This window comes from Electrophorus electricus, chromosome 24 (assembly GCF_041902795.1).
Source record: "Electrophorus electricus isolate QZ-2024a chromosome 24, ASM4190279v1, whole genome shotgun sequence".
Classification (NCBI taxonomy): Eukaryota; Metazoa; Chordata; class Actinopteri; order Gymnotiformes; family Gymnotidae; genus Electrophorus; species Electrophorus electricus.
In genome coordinates this window covers 12,366,464-12,387,174 of record NC_137520.1, presented here as the reverse complement: position 1 = coordinate 12,387,174, position 20,711 = coordinate 12,366,464, and the positions used below count along the sequence as shown (strand labels likewise).

The window sequence follows — 20,711 nt, the reverse complement described above, 5'->3', positions numbered from 1 at the left end:
TCAGCTCCTGACGTCACTTTAACCTCCCTCCAACCCCATTGGTGAAAAAGCCCTGAGGCCAGACAGGTAAGGCGCTGATTGGCTCAGTAGTATAAACACGCCTCTCAAGGTGCTGTCCGCCCAGTAACGTAGATCAATCATTTAAACCGGACACCCCGACCATAGACCTGATGGCACGAAAAAAAGAGATATACCTAATTTAAACTTGTACTAAGTTCAAGTCTTATGTTTAATTTTTTCCTTCACAGAAATGACGGGTCTTTTTAAAGTTGTTTAAAAACAATGAAAGAAAAACCAAGTTACATTTATACTGGTAATGCGTGGGTTGGACTTTTATTGTCACCTCATTCACTAAACAGTTCAATGGTGCAAGATTACCATACACAGAATTAACATATCTGCATTACACATCTAGGCTATACAGCGAATGGATTATAATTATTACAAATACAGAAGACATATTTACATTTTAATTCAAGCTCCATACAACATGTAATATTTACAAAATAAGTATGAAAATGAAGCCAATCTGACAAATAATGTACAGTGTTAATGCCTGGTTTAACTGGGTGTCTCAACAAAATGTGTGGGAATGCAAGTTTAATAAAGGAGGTCTCAAAGAGGGAGTAAATATCGTTTTACTTGTGAAGGCGGGGGGGGGGGGCAAACACGCTGAGCTATAAAGTCTAACAAACAAAAAAATGCATACGCAATGACTAATTTTGGAATATCTCTTAAAAAAACAACTATTCCCTGATATTAGAAAAGAAATCTAAGCAGTAGCCCTCCCTGCATAATAACTCTTAATTACAGACCTGGACCAAACCGTTTGAAGTAGTGTTGTTGAACTATCAAGCAAATAAAAGCAAAAGGGAAGCACTACCATGATTCAAAAATATTATATTGAAAATGATTTTTAAAACCCTTCCCATAAGTGAATGCATTTGTCAGTGAAATCCCAGAGGTACATTCAAAGTCCACTTCAACCTGCAACACACCGTGACATCAGATTTTACCCCATCATTTGGTTGGTGTTTGAGTAAAGAACAGATATCCACTCCAGTCTTTATTTGATCTGTTAGTCATCGTAACCATTTGTAATGTGCAAAGAGCTGCAAATTAATATATACATTGCAAAATAACAGACAATTTATCATCGATGCATATGTCTATACATTAGTGATGTAACTCAAAACTGAAAACCTTTGCTCTGTTATGATTTTGAAAACCAGGTTATTTGCTATTTTAGCTTCAAGCTCATTTATGCTTAATTATGGTGGAATAAGTGCAGGGAAAAAAATATACATTTTTCCTCCTTCAGTACATGTAATCTTAGGCTACATACATGTTCATTTTCAACAGATTCAATAACAATCAAATAGCCCAAAGAAAGAATCCCATTTAAGTCGCTCAGGCTGGCTGACCGGAGAATGAGACCACTGTGGCCATTTTCATTTGTTATCTGCGAAAAAGACATCAGATGGATATTGAGACACGGGAGACTATCTAATGCTTTGAGTGCTCACTATTTTGACTTTGCTGCACTGGGAATGCATCTAAAGCACCAAACCTTACAATCCAGGCTATATGTGGAGTATATTTTGGCAATATGTGGAGCACAGAACCTGCTGGTTGGTTGGCCAGAGGTTCACGAAATTCTCACACAAATCCGTTCTATGCAAGACAGAGACTGAGCCACTGGAGTCCTGCGTATCCCCAGTCCTGGCTACTGGTTTCAAATCAAACATACAGAGCAAATATTTTCCTAACAATAAATTAAGAAACAGAATATTGTCCCTTTCCTACACTTTACACTGCAAAATACAAAAGAAACATCACTGCACTCAAGCCTTTAAAACAAAGTACTTTTTTAGTGACAGTGCTGAGACCAAAATCTCCTTCAGTGGTTTAGCTGTATCTGTGACATGTTAATGTGCAAAACTATTAGCTGGATAAAAAGGAAAAAAAAAAGCCCTTCTTACACAACCTTGTCTTTAGCAAAGATAAGTTACGGAATGAGCGTTATCAAATGAGGTTCTTTAGAAATAAAGTTAAGACAACGGGAATACAATACAAAAACAATAATCGCTTTCAACATTAAATTCATGAATTCATATTTGTTCCCAGTCTTGCAGCAGTTTTCTGAGAGAGAGCCAAGACCTGACAACCTTTACAGCACGACACTCAAGGGTTCTACGGCCGACAGATCACTGGAAGATGTGGATCATTACTTAACAAAGCTGTCTGCAAGGTCAGCACCATTCACCCTTTCCTACAGCCGGCTGCCTAGCAGTCAGCCTGTGGCCGTCGAATCCCTTAAACTGAAATAAAAGCTGTAGTCTTGCAGTAAGTAACACGTTACGTGGGCACAGCGCAAAAGGAATGCTTTGTTTCTTAAGCATCAAGCACCTTCATCCTGAAAAGTACATGCCTTCGCCTCCGTCTCTTTTTGTGGGATTCTGCGTCTGGTCTTTTTTCCCTTCCCCCTTTCCTCTTTTCTAATGTTACATTTTCTGAAGAACACGGAGCGGCTGAGCTCACCACGAAGGAAAAGTAATGTTGTCTTTTATCCCGGACATCTTCCCCAAGTGCTACATGGTAATTATTCTTTACAATTGTGCACGTTTTACTCCTTTACTAAATAGAGTTTGTTTATGCTAAGCAGATACACTGTCCTAAAGCACAGCCTGATGGGTGTATTGGTGCCAGGTCCTGGGAAACGCGGGAGCAACCTCAAACATACATCCTCCTCCTCCAACAACTCACTCGTCCAGTACAAAGGTAATACACAAAATGGAGGAGAAACCTCACCCAGCTTTTAGTTACAGTGAGTAACATTTTATTTCAGGAATATGCTTTGGCCCTTCTAAGTCTCATTATTTTCCGGTGTTAGGAGATCTACTTACTAGCATAAAAACTATTGAGCTAACCTTCTTTTTCTATGAGAGAAATACATATTCTTTTACTGAGTCGTATGCCGTTGTCTTTAATCTAAGTTCACTTGTGTACTTGGTGTAGCTTTGTAAGCAAACTGGTCATATCCTGAGGACTGCAGCTGTGGTCATGCAGGAGAACGCGTCCAAACTCAACAGATAACACTGAAGAAGACATCTTTTAACGACGAGTAGGAACTCAGGGAAGGAGAGAAACTGTTCTGAAGAATCGTGCACACAGAAATAGACCATTACGACATGCTACTAGAAGGTTCCATTATGACAAAGAATGAAAAGCAAAGACGGATCCCAATGAAACAGCAAAAGGCTCAGAGAGAAAAACGGGCGTCGGGGGGGCGTGTGTGTTCAGGAACTCAAAAGTAAATTTGCTGGAGAAGAGACTTAAGCCACAGGTCTACATACAAGGGAAAACCATCAAGAATCACGAAGATTAATAAGTTTTAACACATGGCATGTTCAAGGGCTAGGCAGAAGAAAAGGGAGCACTGTGTCTTCACACCGCTAGGCTTGATCAGTTCTTCAGCAAGCCAGAGCGTCTTCTCGCCAGCTTCGACCTGTGGAAGCAAGCAGGCCAGGAAACAGGGTGAACAGCTGTGTGGGGAAGCAGAGCTTAACTGCTCACTTACTGCTATTCTGAAAACCTTTGATTCAATAATACTAATGACGATGTTCATCTGAGTATGTGCACGTACTTCGGACTGGCTATGTTTTTTGTCCCTCTGTTTTTGCAGGACTCTTATAGATTACCTTATTGTTCCTGCAAGCAGCGGATTGAAGGCATACAGCCAGTCGTTCAGGTCTTTGTCGTTGTTGGCCTGGAGCAGGATGCCTCTGTGCTTGGTGCACACAGCAAACGTGTTGGGAGTCTAAACAGAAAAAGAATGGCCATTATCTTTTAGCAACACTGTACAGTACACTCTGTTAAGCTGAATTCATGCTCTCGGCAAGAGTTCAAGGGTTACCTTGAGCATGGCCTGCTGATCCTCACTGTACTCCACCTGTGCAGTGGACAGGTTCAGCACACCCCTCTCCACCGGGTCCTTGTCGCTGTTGTAGATGAAGACGTACGGCCGGCGCACCACCACAAAGTGTTTCACCCAGGAGTTGGAGCGGGGCTCCATGAAGCTGAGGAATCCCTTCTTAGAAACCACAGACCTGGAGAAGAGGACAGCAGGCAAGGTTCACTCATGTTTAAATATGGCATAAAATATACCACAACACTATATTCTGAATAAACTACAATAACACTGCTGAAGAAGCTGAGGTCATGGAGGCTGAGGTCATGGACTTGGTGCTTCTGTGGGAGGCAAACCAGCCTGGGTCACACCACCACTAGCTCTTGAGCTGTTGCTGTTCTCTCTCTCTGCACTCACCCAGACCTCATCTCCTCGATGTCGGGTACCAGGTTGAGGAACTCGTGCTTGCCAGCACGTGCCAGGTAGGACATCTCCAAGGGGGGCACAATGGGGAAGTTCTCGTACTCAGAACACAAGGGGCTGGAGGCGCAGGAGTTGGCCTCAGGAGTCCTGCACAGAGGGTACCGATGAGGAGCTTGCAGGTTTCCCCCCCCCCCCAAACATTATTCAAATACGAGTATTAAGGAGTCATATCGACCCCGGAGGAGGCGGAGCTCTTACTTCTGGTCCACCAGTGAGGGGCAGGTGGAGGAGGGCGTGAGGGTGGCACTGCTGAGGCTGGTGACGGACGGATCGCGGCCCATGGGCGAAATATCGGACAGCTGTGGGAGAACAGCGCGAACAAGAAGGTGCATCCTGAGATGCAGCTCGTGCCTTTCATCTCAAAATATTTTCTGAAGTGCACAGGGAGGGTGAGTGCGTTACCTTGCAGTCACTGATGCTGTTGCACAGCTGGCTGTAGTCGCTGTTGAAGGTGTGGGTCAGGAGTCTCAGGCACTACAAGGGAGAAGGTCGTTAAAATTGACCCCAGAGCCCCGTCAAGCTATTTAATGATGGTAGGCGTGGCATTTTATTTATGCCATGCTGGCTGTAGTACCTTGGTGGCCAGTTCCTTTTCGCGGTCCACCAGGCTCTCGATGTCGGTGGAGTCATAGCCACTGCTCTCGCTTGGCGTGACGGCGCTCTCGAACGTGGTGGAGGAGATCTGCGAGGAGATACTGGTGGACGTGCTGAGGGTGCCGCTGCTCAGGCTGGGTGAGAGAGGGTCGCTCAGGGACTTCAGAGGAACGGACTCGCCCAGCTTCTCTCGGAGTAGCAGGAGGTGTCGGGTCTTCTCCACCTGTCGCACAGGAAGCGACGTTGAGAGCTTTTATGAGGCTGAAGGTAGCAGGGCTTACACCAGAATTCATTTTCAATAAAATGTACAGGACAATCCATAAGCCATAAGCATGGCATGGGGTCCGCAACCTCATGCAGCTGTTCCAGCTTCTCCAACTCGCACTGGTGCTCCAGAATAAGGCTGTCTCCCCGGGGCCTCCAGCCGGCCAGGTTCTCTTCTCCACGCACGTACGCAACCGATGTGTCCAGAACCTTCCGTCTCCGTCTCTGCATTCCTGGGTCACACAGGACGCATTCGAACTCATACGCCGATATTTATACACATACCAATCCTTCACCACAAAAGGCATGAGGCACGGACAGAAGAGAACTCACCAGGGCTTCCTGTGTCAGCCATCTTGCACAAGCTGAGCTCGTAGATGCCGGTCACTCTGTTGCTGTGAACAGAATAGAGCACTGGAGTTCTGAGGACACTTCAACATACTTGCACACTTGCACATACAACACTAACTGCTAGAGCTCTCGCATGACGACACATACCATTAGACAAAAAAAAAATTTTTAAAAAGAGATTCTATGCACAAGATTGACGACACACAGACGTAGGGCTCACCAGTCAGGGGTCTTTGAATAGCCAGTACCAAACAGGTTCCGCAGGGAGCGTGGTGGGGAGATTTTAGCATCTCTGGAGTAGAACACCATGCAGATGTCTTTGGTGATGATGGCGGGCTGGATGCAGTGGTCAAGCTTTAAGCAGAACACACACACACACACACACACACACACACACACACACACACACACACGTTCAAGTAAAACCCAATAATGATTATTCATTTGGTCTTAGCATTCAATGACCTATGCTTACAATTCATTAATATTTAACCACTACTTTGAGAGTAAAAAAGAAGTTTATGCAGCGTGTAATAGAATTGTGATCAGTAGTGTAAACCAGTGCCCATGGTGAGTAGACCAAGCTGACCTCCAGGTATGCAGACAAGGTCATGTAAATCTTCTCTCCGTAAGGTGTGACGCGGTTGAGCAGAAGAGAATTGTGCAGAGAGCTGTCCCAGACGGCCTCAAAGCGATAGAACGTCCTGCACAGCACAGTAAGAATGGTCAGACTCTGTGCTCTGTAGAAACGCCTTAAACCTGTTTTGCTACAATGTGTCATAATTTAAGGAAATAAATTGTCAAGCAGCTGCAGAAATCCACAGATAAATGTGAGATTTTGACAAAAGGGGGTACGTGATGAGAAAAAGGAAGAATGCTCATCCTTTGTAATATTCAAGAATATTCCAACATTTGTGGCCCAGTTATTGCAGTGGTAGTGGTGCCCATATTTGATCTGCAACATCAATTTCACAAGTCGACTTGTGGTATTTTGCTAGCAAGTCGTCTCCAGTGATCTAAAGACAACATTAGCATTCTGAGGGTTTACATGGGGCACATTAAGAACACTTGGTCTCACAATGCCAGGACAACATGCCACTGCCATCTCTTTGCCAACGTTCAGACTGTACTGTTATTGCACAAGCCCGTTATACATCAGCCTTATACAAGGCTGAGAAACAAGGAGCGTCTTCTGTGCTCAACCATGACACTGCCATTACAAAACTCATGGTGTGCCATCATGAGACAGGTGGCCAGAGGGTGAGAGTGAGAGTTGAGTGTGTGTGTGTGTGTGAGTTGAGTGTGTGTGTGTGAGTGAGAGAGAGAGTGTGTGTGTGTGAGAGAGAGAGAGTAAGAGAGAGTGAGTGAGCGAGCGAGCGAGCGTGTGCATGTGTGTGTGTGTGTGCAGATAAGCACACCCACGCATAACCTTCTTCTAGCTGGAGGGCTCAAACGTCCCAGGTAGAGGCTTGACTACTTATTAGCAAAAAAGTGCAAGATAAATTAAGGACACAGTGAGTAAAAACAAGCACCATGCTTCTAGCCTGAATGTACAGGCTATTATATGTATATCATTCACTGCTGCTTTGATATTTATCAGGAAAATAAGGTATGTCCATCACAAGAAATTGTTTATGTTCTCAGTGACAGAATTTGGCTGTGACAGTGTTTGTTTGATGATCACAGACATTACTGATCAGTTTACTATCTTAAGCCTAGCTATCTTAAACACAGGGATTAAAAAAGGATTAAAAAGGTACTAAGGAGGTAATAAGAAGAGGCAGACAGGTTTAAACACTGAACTAGAAATATGAATAATATAAAAACAGACTGTGTGTTCCTTATGACGTGATGTGTGTATGGAGTGGAGGTCTCTGCAGACCTTTCCAAAGGCCCCTGCAATCCCTGGTGCAGACTACAATGCCTCTGTACAAATATAAAGTGGATCATTCTGTATTATTCCCATAGCAGTCATAAGAAATAACTATGAGTACTGCGTAAGATCATATTTGAAAAGAACTGAAAGTCTCTTTGAGAGTCTCAGTAGGCCTCAGTAAAAGGTTAATTGTCTCTTCGACAAGGACAGAGTACATAAAAATAACCATCTTGCAGGTGCTTGGTGGTGTGAGTTAAGGTCACTTCGCATACATAGTACTGGATCCCAATTTGCATAATGATAGGTAACTTGCATATTGCTGGATTTCAATTTGTGTGATGATAAATAATGTATGGTTTGAATATAATGGTGGAGATTTCATACCCTAATATGTAAAAGAAGGTGGGGTGATTACATAACAGCCCCTGGAAACTGTATTCATTGCAAACTGGTTCTTTGTGTACTAGTGAGACATTCTCTGAAGGGTGCTTCAACAATGCTTGTTAACATTAACTGGCAATAAAGAACAGGATCAGCTGTTCTCTTAAAGTAATTCTCAAGTCTGCATCTTTATTTTTGAATGAACTAGAAATTATTGTAGAGGCATATGGGGGGGTATTTAGGAGCCACAGACTGTTCAGTCCTCTAACCACTTGAGGGCAGACTGGAGAGGAACCATAGTCCTTTAACCACTAGAGGGCAGGCTGGAGTTATGGAGATTTTCATCTCACAGCAAAGTGACCAGCTCCTTATGTCTCCGTTCAGCTGGGTAATGCAACATTTTTAGAAGGACTGGGTACATGCTTAAGTAGTAATATTAAGAAGGACTTGTTCCTTTCAGGTAGATGTTTGTTCTTATTTCAATAATTCAGTTTCAGACAACAGGTAGTCAGTGGGATACTACACATCTTAAGACAGACAACGCATGGCTATTTGCAGCTAATGTCTAACCTCACTAAGGTGGCTATTTGGGCTATTTGGGGTTATAAGGGAAAGAGCTTTATGTTTATGTGTGTTTGATACCTAGCAATATCGTTATCAACACAAAGACTGTGTGAAACCAAAAGTCCGGCGGCAGCAGCAGGAAAACAAAAGAGACAAAAGCAGAGAGTGAGAAATGACAATAAAATGACACAGGCCAAAGGAAACTCATGCGAAAATGCAACAAAACACACAAAAAGCCTCATACAGAGACAAAATAAACATGAAATTCTGGTTATTTCCATCTTTGTCCAGCAGGGGTCTCACTTGTACCATTTCAACACCACTGACTCATGACTCATTTTTACACACAAGGAAGGAAGGTTGTATAAGCTCTGGACATCATGTTCCAGCATCAGCACAAGACAAATCAACATGGCAGAATCAAGGTAGTTACTCAAAGCCTGTTCCAATATTTTATATGGCGTCACTGGGGTTTTCTGTTTAACGCAGACAGCCTGTGTGGACCCATGCAGTGTACCTGTTGGAGTTGTGGGAGGACTTCATGTTCTTGGCTGAGATGATGTTGAGAGACAGCACGGCATCGGCGGCGATTTCGTCCGCCTCCAGCTTGCTCCTGACACGCCCTGGGGTAAAATCGCCACAACCGTTAGTCCACCCGTCCAACACATGAGACCACTCCCCTGGTCCCCCCCACCCCCCACGCAGGCAGCCAGGAAGGACTCACCGACCACCAGCTCCCTGACGTCCTTCCAGTGGAGTTCGCTGCCCTTCTCGTGGATGAGTGTGACGGTGATCCGACGCTGGATGCCCTGAGAGGGAAAAACATTGGCATCAATCATACTGCACACTTGTAGGCATGTCCTGGCATCCAGTGACCAGGATACCGTACCCATGACAAAGACCTGAATCAGTCTTACAGGAACAATCTTTAGGTTTTAAACTGAAATGAATGTCAAATCTGAAAGGAACTTCACTCCGTGTAGTGGCAGTACAGGGAGGCTGGTTGTTACCTGGTGCAGCAGGTAAGTACCCTGGCACGGCATGCCTCCTGTGTGGTCCACTACTGCTGGGATATACCTGCCAAACCCAAGCAAACCATTATTTGAGCAGAACACAAAAGGAATGCTTACAGGCACTAAACCAGCTGGTTTAGGGTTTGGGGCATTGCTAACAGATGAGCTATACTCACTCTCCGGTTGGCTCCAGCTCACTGATCTCAAACCAGGCCAGGAGGTCGTACTTGCTCACACATTGGCCCAGGTTAGACTTGCTAATGGCGTTCAGTTTGGTGGCTGGCACTACAAAAGATGGGAGGACAACATTAAAACAGAGCTGGGGACCGGAAAGGGTACAGCACCCAGGATAATAAAGCAAAAATACCAAATAAGGTGATATTAAATTACATGGATAAATTAACTCTACGACTGCTGCTTTATGAGAACAAGTGGGTGTGGCAGTCCCGGTCATAAAAGTGAATCGGCTAGCTGCGATACAAGCAGATGTGTATAGTGGAACGTCTACAGGTAATGCTGAGTCACTGGACTTCACAAACAAGACCTTACTGAAGTTCACTGTACTAAAGTTATAGATACACATCTCTGCACGCGCACACGTGTGTGTGTGTGTGTGTGTGTGTGTGTGTGTGTGTGTGTGTGTGTGTGTGTGTGTAGCCAATGCCTCTTACTCCACCTGTGGCAGTAGGAGACCATGTTTGAGCCCATGTCAAAATGTTCAATGACAAGCAGAACAAGCACGTTGCGCTACATGTTCGGGATGTTATTAGTGTGGATGTACACAGTGAAGATGCTCTGCTCAGCATTTCAATAGCTACTCAACAAGATCAGTATGGTGTCCGTGATCGGGTCAGCCCTGATCAGTATGGTCTCCGTGATCGGGTCAGCCCTGATCAGTATGGTCTCCGTGATCGGGTCAGCCCTGATCAGTATGGTCTCCGTGATCGGGTCAGCCCTGATCAGTATGGTCTCCGTGATCGGGTCAGCCCTGATCAGTATGGTCTCCGTGATCGGGTCAGCCCTGATCAGTATGGTCTCCGTGATCGGGTCGGACTTGATTGGTGGAGACAGAGCCCTCCTCATTTCCTGGGCTGACGGGTGCTGACGGAATGGAGACAGACCCGCCTTATGAAGCACATGACCCGCAGGAAAAAGACTGATGTGAACTGGGGTGCACGTGACTGGAGGGAAAAGCTTGGCCAGTAAGGAAAGGAATTCAAGCCTAAACCAGTGGAAAGACTGGTACTATGATGCCAGGGCAGCACAGACCGCTTGGCACCGCTACAGGGGACTGGCAGCTGGGCAGGGACAGAGGGAATAACACAACACACAAATCCCCCACAGAACTGAGAGAGTTGTTCACACCCAGCTAGAGAGCGCCCCCCTCAGGATGACATGTGCCAGCTTTCATCCTCATCTCACTTCTAAGGCAAGCCTGATGATCAGAATGGGAAAGCCAATTTAGAGCTGCTGCATGCCATTCATTCAATCATTCTGGCGATCCCAACGAACGATTGTGGCGTGATGGGGTGGGGCATGCAAGAAAGATGGGAGGAGCTAGGAGAAACTAGGAGAAGCAAGTCTATGTCACACGACTCTCTTCCATACAACACTAAAGGCAGCGCTACGGCCACAATACACGTCAGCACACAGAACCTAGAGCTGGGGGCCTACACCAGCTCCCTATACCACGCAGATCTCGTCTCCACGGCCCGGGTGAGGCCGTGTACCAACCGTGATGTTTGGGCACAGAGAGGGTGGAGTCGTTTGGTACGGGCAGCATGGGGAAGTGGATGGGGCAGTCGGCCCCGCCCTCCAGCGTGGCCACGGCCGCGGAGGCCAGCGCGTTGGCGTGCGCCGACAGTGCGTCCAGCACCTGACCGTGCACATAGCCGCTCATCAGGTGCCTGATCAACTGGATCTTACGTGCGTGGTCTGCCACAGGGCCGCGCAGGTGGTGGAAGAGTGGAGGAGGGGCCAAGTTTGAATGGGACGCAAATGGCAAATGAGAACAGAGAAAAATAAACACACAATAAGGAAGCTTGCAAATGACTGCAGAAGAGACCAAAAGGAGAGTATGATGTGCAAGTAAATAAAAATAAATAAATCACCGCACTGTGTTGACAGCGCTGCTTTCTCTGGGAATTACACACACAAGCCACTTATGCATGACGCATATCCTACACAGCCCAGTCTAGATCACCAACAGCCATAAAGCTTTTTCAGTTCTTCCTAGTCACACCAAGCTACTGACACATTTGGGCCCAGGACAGTGCCAGCTCATGGCTACAGACCGAGACACTGCACACACAACGAGGCTGCAGCTCCTGGGTTATTTTTAGTCGCAAAAAACAAGATTTGTTCCCCTCCCAACGGCAGCAACCGAGACAGCGTAGCAGACAGCAGCATCTTTCCAACGTACCCGTCACAAAGTAAATCAAAAATCAAAAGAACATTCCCAAGAGAGCTTAGCAGCTAAAAGCCCCGCGGGGTTGTCTGAAGGGGGTTTATACAGCTTTGTTTTGCTGATTAATGGCTCGTGTAATAAGATGTATGATAGTGGTCACACTTTGTACTCTCAGGATGCTCTGAGCCAAGGGCTGGTCTAAGTGACTTCTTATAATGAATTATAATCACAAATTAAGCATTTTCCTAAAGATTGCCTAAAGGTTTATTAAATATATACGCACTTCCATAAAAGACATGGAAACAGGACTTGCCGTACCTGGTTTAGACAAAGGCATAGCGGGGGGGTAGTATTTCCTAGAAGATTGGGGGGGGCTGAAAGACAAGGGGGTGGGGTAGAAAAGATTACTACATATTCATGACTTACTTTCAGTTACTACATCAGCAGAAGCATTACAAATAATACGTATAAAATAAATTCATTCAAATATACATGGATTTAATAATCTGCTCCAGATGAAATGACTGGCAAGGAACAGACTCAGAAATTGCTGTGAATATGTCCAGCTGTGCAGCTGTGTGTGTGTGTGTGTGTGTGTGTGTGTGTGTGTGTGAGAGAGAAAGAGAGAGCAGGAGGAAGGCCATTACCTTGGCAGATTCTCTACATGATGGTATAGGGGATGGAACTGGTAATGACCGAACACTTCAAACACAATGGGCTTGGCCTTAATATACTCGATAAAGGACTCCGTCACCTCCACGGAAATCTGCACAGGAAGCCCAACATCAGGTTACAGGCTGAGAGTGTAGTGGACGTGTCATGTCAGTGTGTTCATCTGTGCACCAGAAGCTGTGACATGGCAACAAAAGGGGTTCCATTCCTAAAGAAGGCCTAAACTATCAGTGCAAAAATCACTGTCGCAAAGAAAGAAGATTTGACTACTGTTGCAGTTAGAGGAGTGTGGAGGGTAGTGAGAGAAGGTCAGGGTGGAATGGCTGTGGAGTGGTAATACGTATGGAAGTAGATCAGTACAGTTACAGGTGCCAATGTGTGGGTGCCAGTCATGCAGGCTAGAGAAGGTCCTACTCTCATCAGTCTGGGTCATCTCTCATACTTTGGTATTTATCAGAGATCACAGAGAAGACATCATTAGAGCGATGTCTCTGACCGCTGGTGGGGAGTCCTCTGATCTTAGATTTCTCAATTTATGAAGGGGAATGTAATTGTTTTTAGTGGGTGGTGTTTTGTCAGGGTGGGACGCCGGGAGCGCTCACGTTCTGCACGTGGTAGAAACCCAGTGGTGCACCTTTCCCAGAGTTCTTCAGCGGCTCCGTGCTGAACGCCTCATCGTGGCGGTGGAGGAAGCTGTCGACGACAAGATTACAGGATTACAGGGCAGCTGGATCCACGCAAGAGCTCTCTCTCCAAGTACAGGACACCGTGACCGAGAAAAAGGGGTTTCCATGGAGATGTGCTGACTCACTTGAATTGGCAGAAGATGTCGGCATACTCGGGCGACACTCCGGAAGCCTGCAGCACAGTGACGCGGAAGGTGAAGACGCTGCCCACCTCCAGCTGGCTGGGCAGACCATCGCTGATGTCCAGCTTAGACTCCACTCCACCCAGGGTCACGTCTGAGACACACATCATCATCACACACCATGTACACACCTAAGAGGCTTACAAGGTTCATATCTGAGGTTTTTGCCACGGGAATTTCTGAGATCTTTGCTAGAGCCAATGCATCTTAATCATCAACAGTCGGACACTCACGATGCAGTCCACACTTTAATAAAAACACATTGGTGGCCAAACATCTGCAAGAACGTCTGTATACATTTCTGGTGACAATGTGAGAGTGCCATTACAGAGATGCTGCAGGCTGACCCAGGGACACCAGCTGTGCCCGCCATCCCTTCTTACCCATGTTGTTTATTCTGTTAATTTCCTCTGAGGGGGTGATGACCTCTGAACTTTGACCTTGGCCTTCCACAATACGCAACTCCTCCAAAGAGAGGCCAGAACGGGTCATGGCCACTGAAGTGAAATCACTCTAGATATCGAGGAGAGGACAGGACAGGAGAAGAGAGGAAAGAATTCAATACAGTTATCAACTAAGATGGCCCATAATAAACAAATAATAAAACAGCCAGTAATTAACCCTTCTCACATTGAAGGGCTTATTTTTTAACCCCAATGCATCTGGATAAATCAGTTTTGCCTTCCAAAGGCAAACAGCTTCTATGGTATTTAAAGAGAACGTATGACTTCCATAAATTTAAAAGTACACTATTCTTCCCAATTACGCAACTGTAGGAGACGGGAAGAACTCGGATAGCGAAACCATGGCTCTGAGTGGATGGGCTGAGTGTAGCACACAAAGAGGCACGCTCAACACTCGTACCTTTTTGAAATACTCGTCGTCAAAGGATATCTTGGCAGTGCCAGACTGCCGGACACCGGAGCCATAATCTGGTGCTTCTTCATCGGCTAAAGTAAATCACAAATATCAGGTAAGACAAAAATGGGACCGCTAACGGGCCCGAGCATTCACAAACAAAGCTTCAGAGTTACACTCTTCTTAGAATGAGGCAGCCATGACACAAACCTTAGTGAAGGCAGCCTTAGAAATAATTACCAATACAGTTGAGGCTTTCAGGTGCATTGTCATATTTGACCAGTGCAGTTGATCGCCATCCGATATTAATTAGTCAGCACTTCAACATCAGTGTCAGTCAACAGAGACTATGGACAATGGAATATGGTCTTGCGCAATGACCTGTGAAACGTGGCATGGTCACATCCAAAGGTTCATCCACGTTTACAGATCCATATATGTTATGTGAAACAAGGCTGGCTGGAGTATAAATAGAAGCCGGTGTTTCATTACTGTTTTGGGTTTGTTTGTTTGTTTAGCCAATCATGTCGGAGTCCTTTCTTTTGAACAGCATCAACAAGCTCAACTGAGCATCAGGAAAACAGCACAACTGTGTCTTACATCCTATCGCACAGCTCTGAAGGTAGTGTGAAGTATGTGTGTGGATGGGAGTAGTGTAACATTACACCTCGCTTACACCACGCATGTAGAGATCAGGAAGGATGAAGGGGACAGTTATGACTCATTTCATTCAGCGTCTGATTAAAAAGGCTGCGGACGTACACAGGAAAGTAAGCTTCTTAGCAAACACATCCATCTGGTGCAAGTGAGTGATAACCATGATTAACAAGGTCAGTGTTGCATGCCCCAATGCAACTGCTGCATGGGATTTATTTGCACCTGCTATAGGAATGACCTAATTAAGAGCATTAAAATGACCAAAACACACAGTCCAAGGTCACCAAGATACACTGTAGCACTGCATAATAGCCTTTCTTGTGATCACTTTTAAAATTTTAAACATATATAAAAAAAAAAAAAAAAAAGATAAACACGAGAGAACAGAAGTCTACAAAGACGGGTACCTCTACGTTACTGGTGATTCGGACGCCTGGGCAGGAAACAGTAGACGTGACACAAGAGAACCGAGCAGGAGGGAGAGATGCAACACGGCTCACCTGCAATGGCCTGGACCCCCACACGGAGGAACCCGCGCACCTCGCCCTTCTCCGTCACTATGGCAACACGATGCACCAAGGGCACCGAGAACAGCAGGTTACTCAGGTACACGAAAGCTCTGCAGAAAGACAAGCATTCACATGCGCACACAGACACACACGCCTATTTAGGCCACGATGCATTGATGTAGTAGGATGAAATGTACAGGTGTTGATTTAAACATCAGCGTTAATGGCAGCGGCCAAACACACGCTCTCTCCATTTACCCAAATGACAGAACAAGTAACACGACGACATTAGAAATACTGAGGCACGCTCACCATAATAGTTACAATATGCTGTTCATATGCCGTTTCTACACACTGACAGTCCCTAGGTTTATCTTTTGAAGGTTGATCAGAAACAACTCAGTGATTTGTACTACTGGACCAACCATAGCTGAAAATGAAATGACAACCAAGGCAAAAAAGGACAAAATAAAAATCAGTGTTTACAAAACAAGACAAAAGCTGCAGTCTGAATTAAAGAAAAACATTTAAAACATCAGAGCACGGGAATATTTCATGCTTGCTTACACACACACGCGCCATTGCTTTGTGCAATGTTGATTTGTAGCCACTATACTCATACCCCCACCCCTGAAAGCCTCAAGGCTGAAATCGTGTGGAGCGGTCACTGCAGGGCATCGGTGAGGTCACAGTTACGCACGGTCATTCACGACAGGACGACGCACTCTCTTCACTCCCCCAAACCTTCCCCATGACAGTGCTCTAAATCCCTCTCCCAGCAGAATGAGGCAGATTTTGATACAGCCACAAAATGACACGGAAGGACACAATCCAGGCAAAGCACCAAAAAAAACAAACAAAATAAAAAAAAATAAAAATAAATAAACAAAATGTTTAACACAGACAAAACAAATACTCAACAAGAACTAAAATGATAAACAGCAAAAACAGGTGGATGGCTGTTTAGTGCCGGTTGTTAATGCCAATTGTGCTGCGAGGGTAAGTGGAGACAGGCTGTCTGCACAGAGAGAGGGAGAGGAGACGACAGCCTCCCCAGACGTGCTGCCTGTAAAGCACGCACGGCAAAAAAAAGGCCTCTTCGCCACGAACAACAAAACAGCTGCAAAATACCCGTGTGCTACAATGAGTCGGAGCTGTAAGCAGAGCAGCGGGTGACGCCAGATTAAACGGCACGTTTCTGAAGGAACACCCTAAAATGCCCCACTCTCTCTCCGTCTCTCCGTCCATCCATGTCTCCCCCAAGCACCAACCTTCCCACGAGCGTGAACCAGGGTGAGCGGTCGTAGAAGGGGTCGTGGCCATCACCAAAGATGTCCGAGCCCTCTTCGGTGCCGGCGTCTGAGCTGGTGTCGTCCACAAAGGCCTCGTCATCCACAAGGTCCTCCATCTCACTCTGCCTCTCATCGGCCAACTCGGTGACGTCCGAATCGGCCGTGGAGAAGGTGGGCGAAGGCGTGCGGTCGGCCAGGTGCTCGTTCACGCAGCCTTGGAAGATGGGCGAGCTAGGGGTGGGGTTTAAGGGCGGGCAGCCGGAGGGTTAGTGGGATGGCCCCAGACACACCAGACCATCTAAAGCCCAGGGCCCATCTCAACTCCGTGGGAGTGGTGCCAAGTAATTCACTGAAACTGTAATTACACAGGTCTACAGTAATGAATAAATGCTCATTAGAACATTCTTCAGTGACTAGTATGCCATTAAGAAATCAAACAGTAACTGTCTTTCAAAACCAGGAGATGAAATACAGTCAAGGGTAATGGTGCAAGACACATAACTGAAGAAGTGTCAGCTAAAAATAAAAACGAAAAAAAAAAAAATTCAGAATCAAATGGTCTAGATGAGTAATTGTTGATGTGAATGACCAAACTAAGAAATTTGACAGATAAAACACAAAATGAAAAATGAAAACATTAAAACTAAATGATAAACAAATGGAAGGATGAAAAACAACTTTACATAAAACATTGTGTAAAGTAAAAATAAACAAAGGAAAGCCAAAGTGATTCATTTTGGTAATAACAATCAAAGAAACTACACAAACTAGAATGGCAAATGCAAACACAAACAAGATGATTTAATCAGACAGGAAGAAAGGTCTCAGACCAAAAGTGTATTAAAACGAGTTATGGTAATTGGGTGTGGAATGCCTCAGAAGTGTGAGCTAAATGAATAAAACATGAATAATTCATGAAAGCACCTCCCCCTTTTCTAACACATTCCTTTGATCGGCCTAACGCGTCTCATGCCACAACACGTGAACAGATACACAATTCCCATCACGTCTCACCTTGCACTTTCCGCTTGCAAACAGCAAACAACACATCGCTTGCTGTGTACTGACTGCCCACTTTATTAGAAACATTTATTTATAAGAAAAACCTTGTATGCGCACAGTTACAATGTCAAGCCCATGCACACTTCATTGCAACACATGGACTACAGTAGCTATAAGCCTAAGCAAATGTGCCTAAAAATTGTGTTCAATGTAATGTAATTTATTCTCTGTAAATACCCAATAGGTAAGTTTAATGTCATACACTTCCCACTGTTCTTTGTTGTGGACCTACCAATACATTAATACATTTTAGGGCTGAAAACATCCTACATCACGAGTGACCGACATACCTCCCAACCAGTTTGAACCAGTGGAAACGGTCATAGAAGGGGTCACTGCCAGTCAGGGACCCCTCGCTGCCCTCTGGATTGGAGGAGGCCATTTCACCAGCACGGTCATACATCTCACGCATCTGTTCCAGCCTCTGCCTGAAAGAGCAGAGACATACAGTCCAGTGAGGACACAATGAGGACAGGACATGCACACACCACCAGGGATTTTTCTGCAGGCTTCTTGCTGGCCGAAAAGACCGTTACTGGGATAAGCTTGAATTTTTCGGATGTTCACTTAAAATGCAGGGAATTACAGAGACGAAAACCGGAGCGGAAAAGGCATGTGCACCGTGCTCTGGTGCTTACTTGAGCTTCTCCAGGGACCAGTAGTGAGTGGCTCCATTCTTCAGGTCCTGGACCTCCACGGCCACCACGGTCCGGGGAAAAGGCCGTGGCTCGCGCTCCTTCTCCGGCTCGGGAGGGAGCAGCTCCGGGGGGAGTGGGGAGTACAACGTGTCCGTCAGAAGCACGAACTGGAACTGGACCTTAAAGGATGCAAGAGAGAGTGTGTGACTGTTTGTGAGTGTGTGTGTGTGTGTGTGTGTGTGTGTGTGAGGGAGAGAGAAAACAGGCATTGAGCGATGGTGGGACAAGAAGGAAAAATGAAACCAGCACACATCTGTCGGGCTTCTTGTGGTTGCCTGGCACTAACGCAACGCTCAATCACTGCACCTCAATGAGGTCGGCAGAGACTTTAAATCTCTCCGCTAAAGGCAGACACGAGAACCGTTATAAATCTTGACTGCAAGTGCTTTAACTTCAGGGCCTCACAGCAAGTGCTTTGAGGCTGTACTTCAAAAGGTCTGAGGAAAAGAACGCATGTAAATAACAGCAAATAAAAGCGCGAGAGAAAGGACGCAGGAGCGAAGGCAGAAGTGTGCCCTTCTCCCTAGTTTTCCAAAGCCACCCGCAGGAAACGGACACTCGGGTAACAGGATCGTAACTCAGCAGGGGTGTGGCTGCGGATGGGTGAGCCACGCCTGACTGGACCTGGCATCGAGTGCTAGGGTTTATGAACCAGTCTGGACGTAGCCCCGTGTAGCTCGATAAATCAAGTTTACAGACTACTTACTTCCGACTGGATCAAAGGCACGCATTCACCTGTTTTCACGGTACGAGTCAACAAGGCGACAGTGCCAGTGATGTACCTTTTTCTTGAGCTCCACGCTGATGGCGTTGGCCTCCTTCAGGTACACAGCATTTCCCCACAGCTGGTCTCTTAACGAGGTGAACTGATGGTACCTCCATTTTCTGAACGCCCACTGAGCCAGCTCAAACTCATGCTGCGTCCACGGCACTGCCGGGATAGGGACAAGAGACACATGCACACAGACAGAGACTTATAGGGATAACGAGAGAGACTGAGATTTTAGGTACATTTTAGTTTAACTTAACTCTATCTAGAAATGCTGAAGGTGCAAGAGCTCCTACTAACGCCATTAACTGCAAGGTGGCCCTTACTAGATCACTCCCGACCGCGATACCGAGGACGGTCATGTTACCTTCATCTACTTCCTCTTCTTCTTCCTCTTCATCTGGAGTTTCTGCGATCAGGGAGCGAGTCTCTACCTGTTTCTGCAACTCCTGGAGCTTGGTCTCATACACCTGCACAGCAGAGCAGTGGGACAGGGGGACAGCAGAGCCAATGCATCAGCACACTGCCTGTGTGCAGGAGGGAGAGGCCCCCCACTACCACCCCCACACACACGCCCCCACACACACGCACACACATGCACGCACACGCACGCACACACGCCCCTACCCGCCACAGTGAGAGTTATGCAGAACTTAACACCCAGCTGAATACGAAAATGATTTTTAAAACCCTTAACAATTCTAAAGTTCTGTTTTCACATACTGAAAATATGAGACAGAGTGTGTACAGTAATGTACACAGTTAAGCTCATCACATCACCAATTCTGCACTCTTACAAGGAGCCACTCAGTAAGACCCTGAACACCAGCTCTTAACAGAGATGTACTAGATACAGCAAGGTGAAAGAGAGGTGTACTGTACTAAACTCTAATGATCACTCAATGGTCTTTACAAGGAAAGAAACAGCATTTTCTTCAACAACAAATGTGGAGGAGAAAGGGCTTGACTTCCTGTTGCGCATACAGATCTGACCACATTCCTTTACTAGTTGCAAATGCTGGATGAGGAGGAGGCCCAGGAGAGGAGGTCCACAGATGCTCTGCTGCTTGGGACTCATCCCACATGAGGCAACAGCCAATGAGCTCAGCACATTCATTTCTCTACTCAGAGCTGAAGGGCTGCTCTGTTCTCTAACACTCTCTTTCCCCATCACTCTCCCACACAGACACTTTCTCCCTCTCTCCCTCTCTCTCCCGCTCTCTCCCTCCCTCTCCCCCTCTCTCTCCCTCCCTCTCCCTCTCTCTCCCTCTCTCCCTCTCTCTCTCTCTCTCTCTCTCTCCCTCTCTCTCACACACACACACAGCTCATGCATATAGTCACACAGACACCTCCGTTCTTTTGCACCAGCTTCTCTTCAGTAGTACTTTCTCCTACTTCAGGAGACCTATGCCAAAAAAAAAAAAAAAAAAAAAAGCTTCCAGGAGCCAGTGGGGCTGGTTTCCAAACTTTCAGGAAAATAATA

At 45.9% G+C, this 20,711-nt stretch overlaps 1 protein-coding gene across 35 annotated transcripts in view; it reads right to left on the bottom strand.

The window, feature by feature from the left end:
• Window positions 1-304: 304 nt before the first annotated feature.
• The window catches only part of kif1b (kinesin family member 1B), a 55,969-nt gene continuing 35,562 nt past the window's right edge, over window positions 305-20,711 (bottom strand). For 16 of the 35 annotated variants that reach the window (XM_081706901.1, XM_081706905.1, XM_081706907.1 and 13 more), the window contains 29 exons: window positions 19,596-19,698; window positions 19,242-19,390; window positions 18,400-18,578; window positions 18,052-18,189; window positions 16,679-16,930; window positions 15,399-15,517; window positions 14,248-14,333; window positions 13,767-13,896; window positions 13,327-13,477; window positions 13,118-13,208; window positions 12,491-12,609; window positions 12,162-12,217; window positions 11,171-11,371; window positions 9,613-9,721; window positions 9,434-9,500; window positions 9,148-9,232; window positions 8,941-9,046; window positions 8,502-8,528; window positions 6,192-6,306; window positions 5,823-5,956; window positions 5,585-5,646; window positions 5,339-5,484; window positions 4,968-5,210; window positions 4,796-4,867; window positions 4,592-4,692; window positions 4,328-4,480; window positions 3,917-4,109; window positions 3,702-3,820; window positions 305-3,508 (listed from right to left, as the gene is read on the bottom strand). In XM_081706901.1, coding sequence (XP_081563027.1) covers window positions 3,466-3,508; window positions 3,702-3,820; window positions 3,917-4,109; window positions 4,328-4,480; window positions 4,592-4,692; window positions 4,796-4,867; window positions 4,968-5,210; window positions 5,339-5,484; window positions 5,585-5,646; window positions 5,823-5,956; window positions 6,192-6,306; window positions 8,502-8,528; window positions 8,941-9,046; window positions 9,148-9,232; window positions 9,434-9,500; window positions 9,613-9,721; window positions 11,171-11,371; window positions 12,162-12,217; window positions 12,491-12,609; window positions 13,118-13,208; window positions 13,327-13,477; window positions 13,767-13,896; window positions 14,248-14,333; window positions 15,399-15,517; window positions 16,679-16,930; window positions 18,052-18,189; window positions 18,400-18,578; window positions 19,242-19,390; window positions 19,596-19,698 — 3,549 coding nt within the window. In that variant the 3' untranslated portion in view covers window positions 305-3,465. Of the gene's footprint in view, window positions 3,509-3,697; window positions 3,821-3,916; window positions 4,110-4,327; window positions 4,481-4,591; window positions 4,693-4,795; window positions 4,868-4,967; window positions 5,211-5,338; window positions 5,485-5,584; window positions 5,647-5,822; window positions 5,957-6,191; window positions 6,307-8,501; window positions 8,529-8,940; window positions 9,047-9,147; window positions 9,233-9,433; window positions 9,501-9,612; window positions 9,722-11,170; window positions 11,372-12,161; window positions 12,218-12,490; window positions 12,610-13,117; window positions 13,209-13,326; window positions 13,478-13,766; window positions 13,897-14,247; window positions 14,334-15,398; window positions 15,518-16,678; window positions 16,931-18,051; window positions 18,190-18,399; window positions 18,579-19,241; window positions 19,391-19,595; window positions 19,699-20,711 lie in introns of those variants that run through there. The other 19 variants (XM_081706917.1, XM_081706921.1, XM_081706923.1 and 16 more) reach the window with 7 other exon arrangements.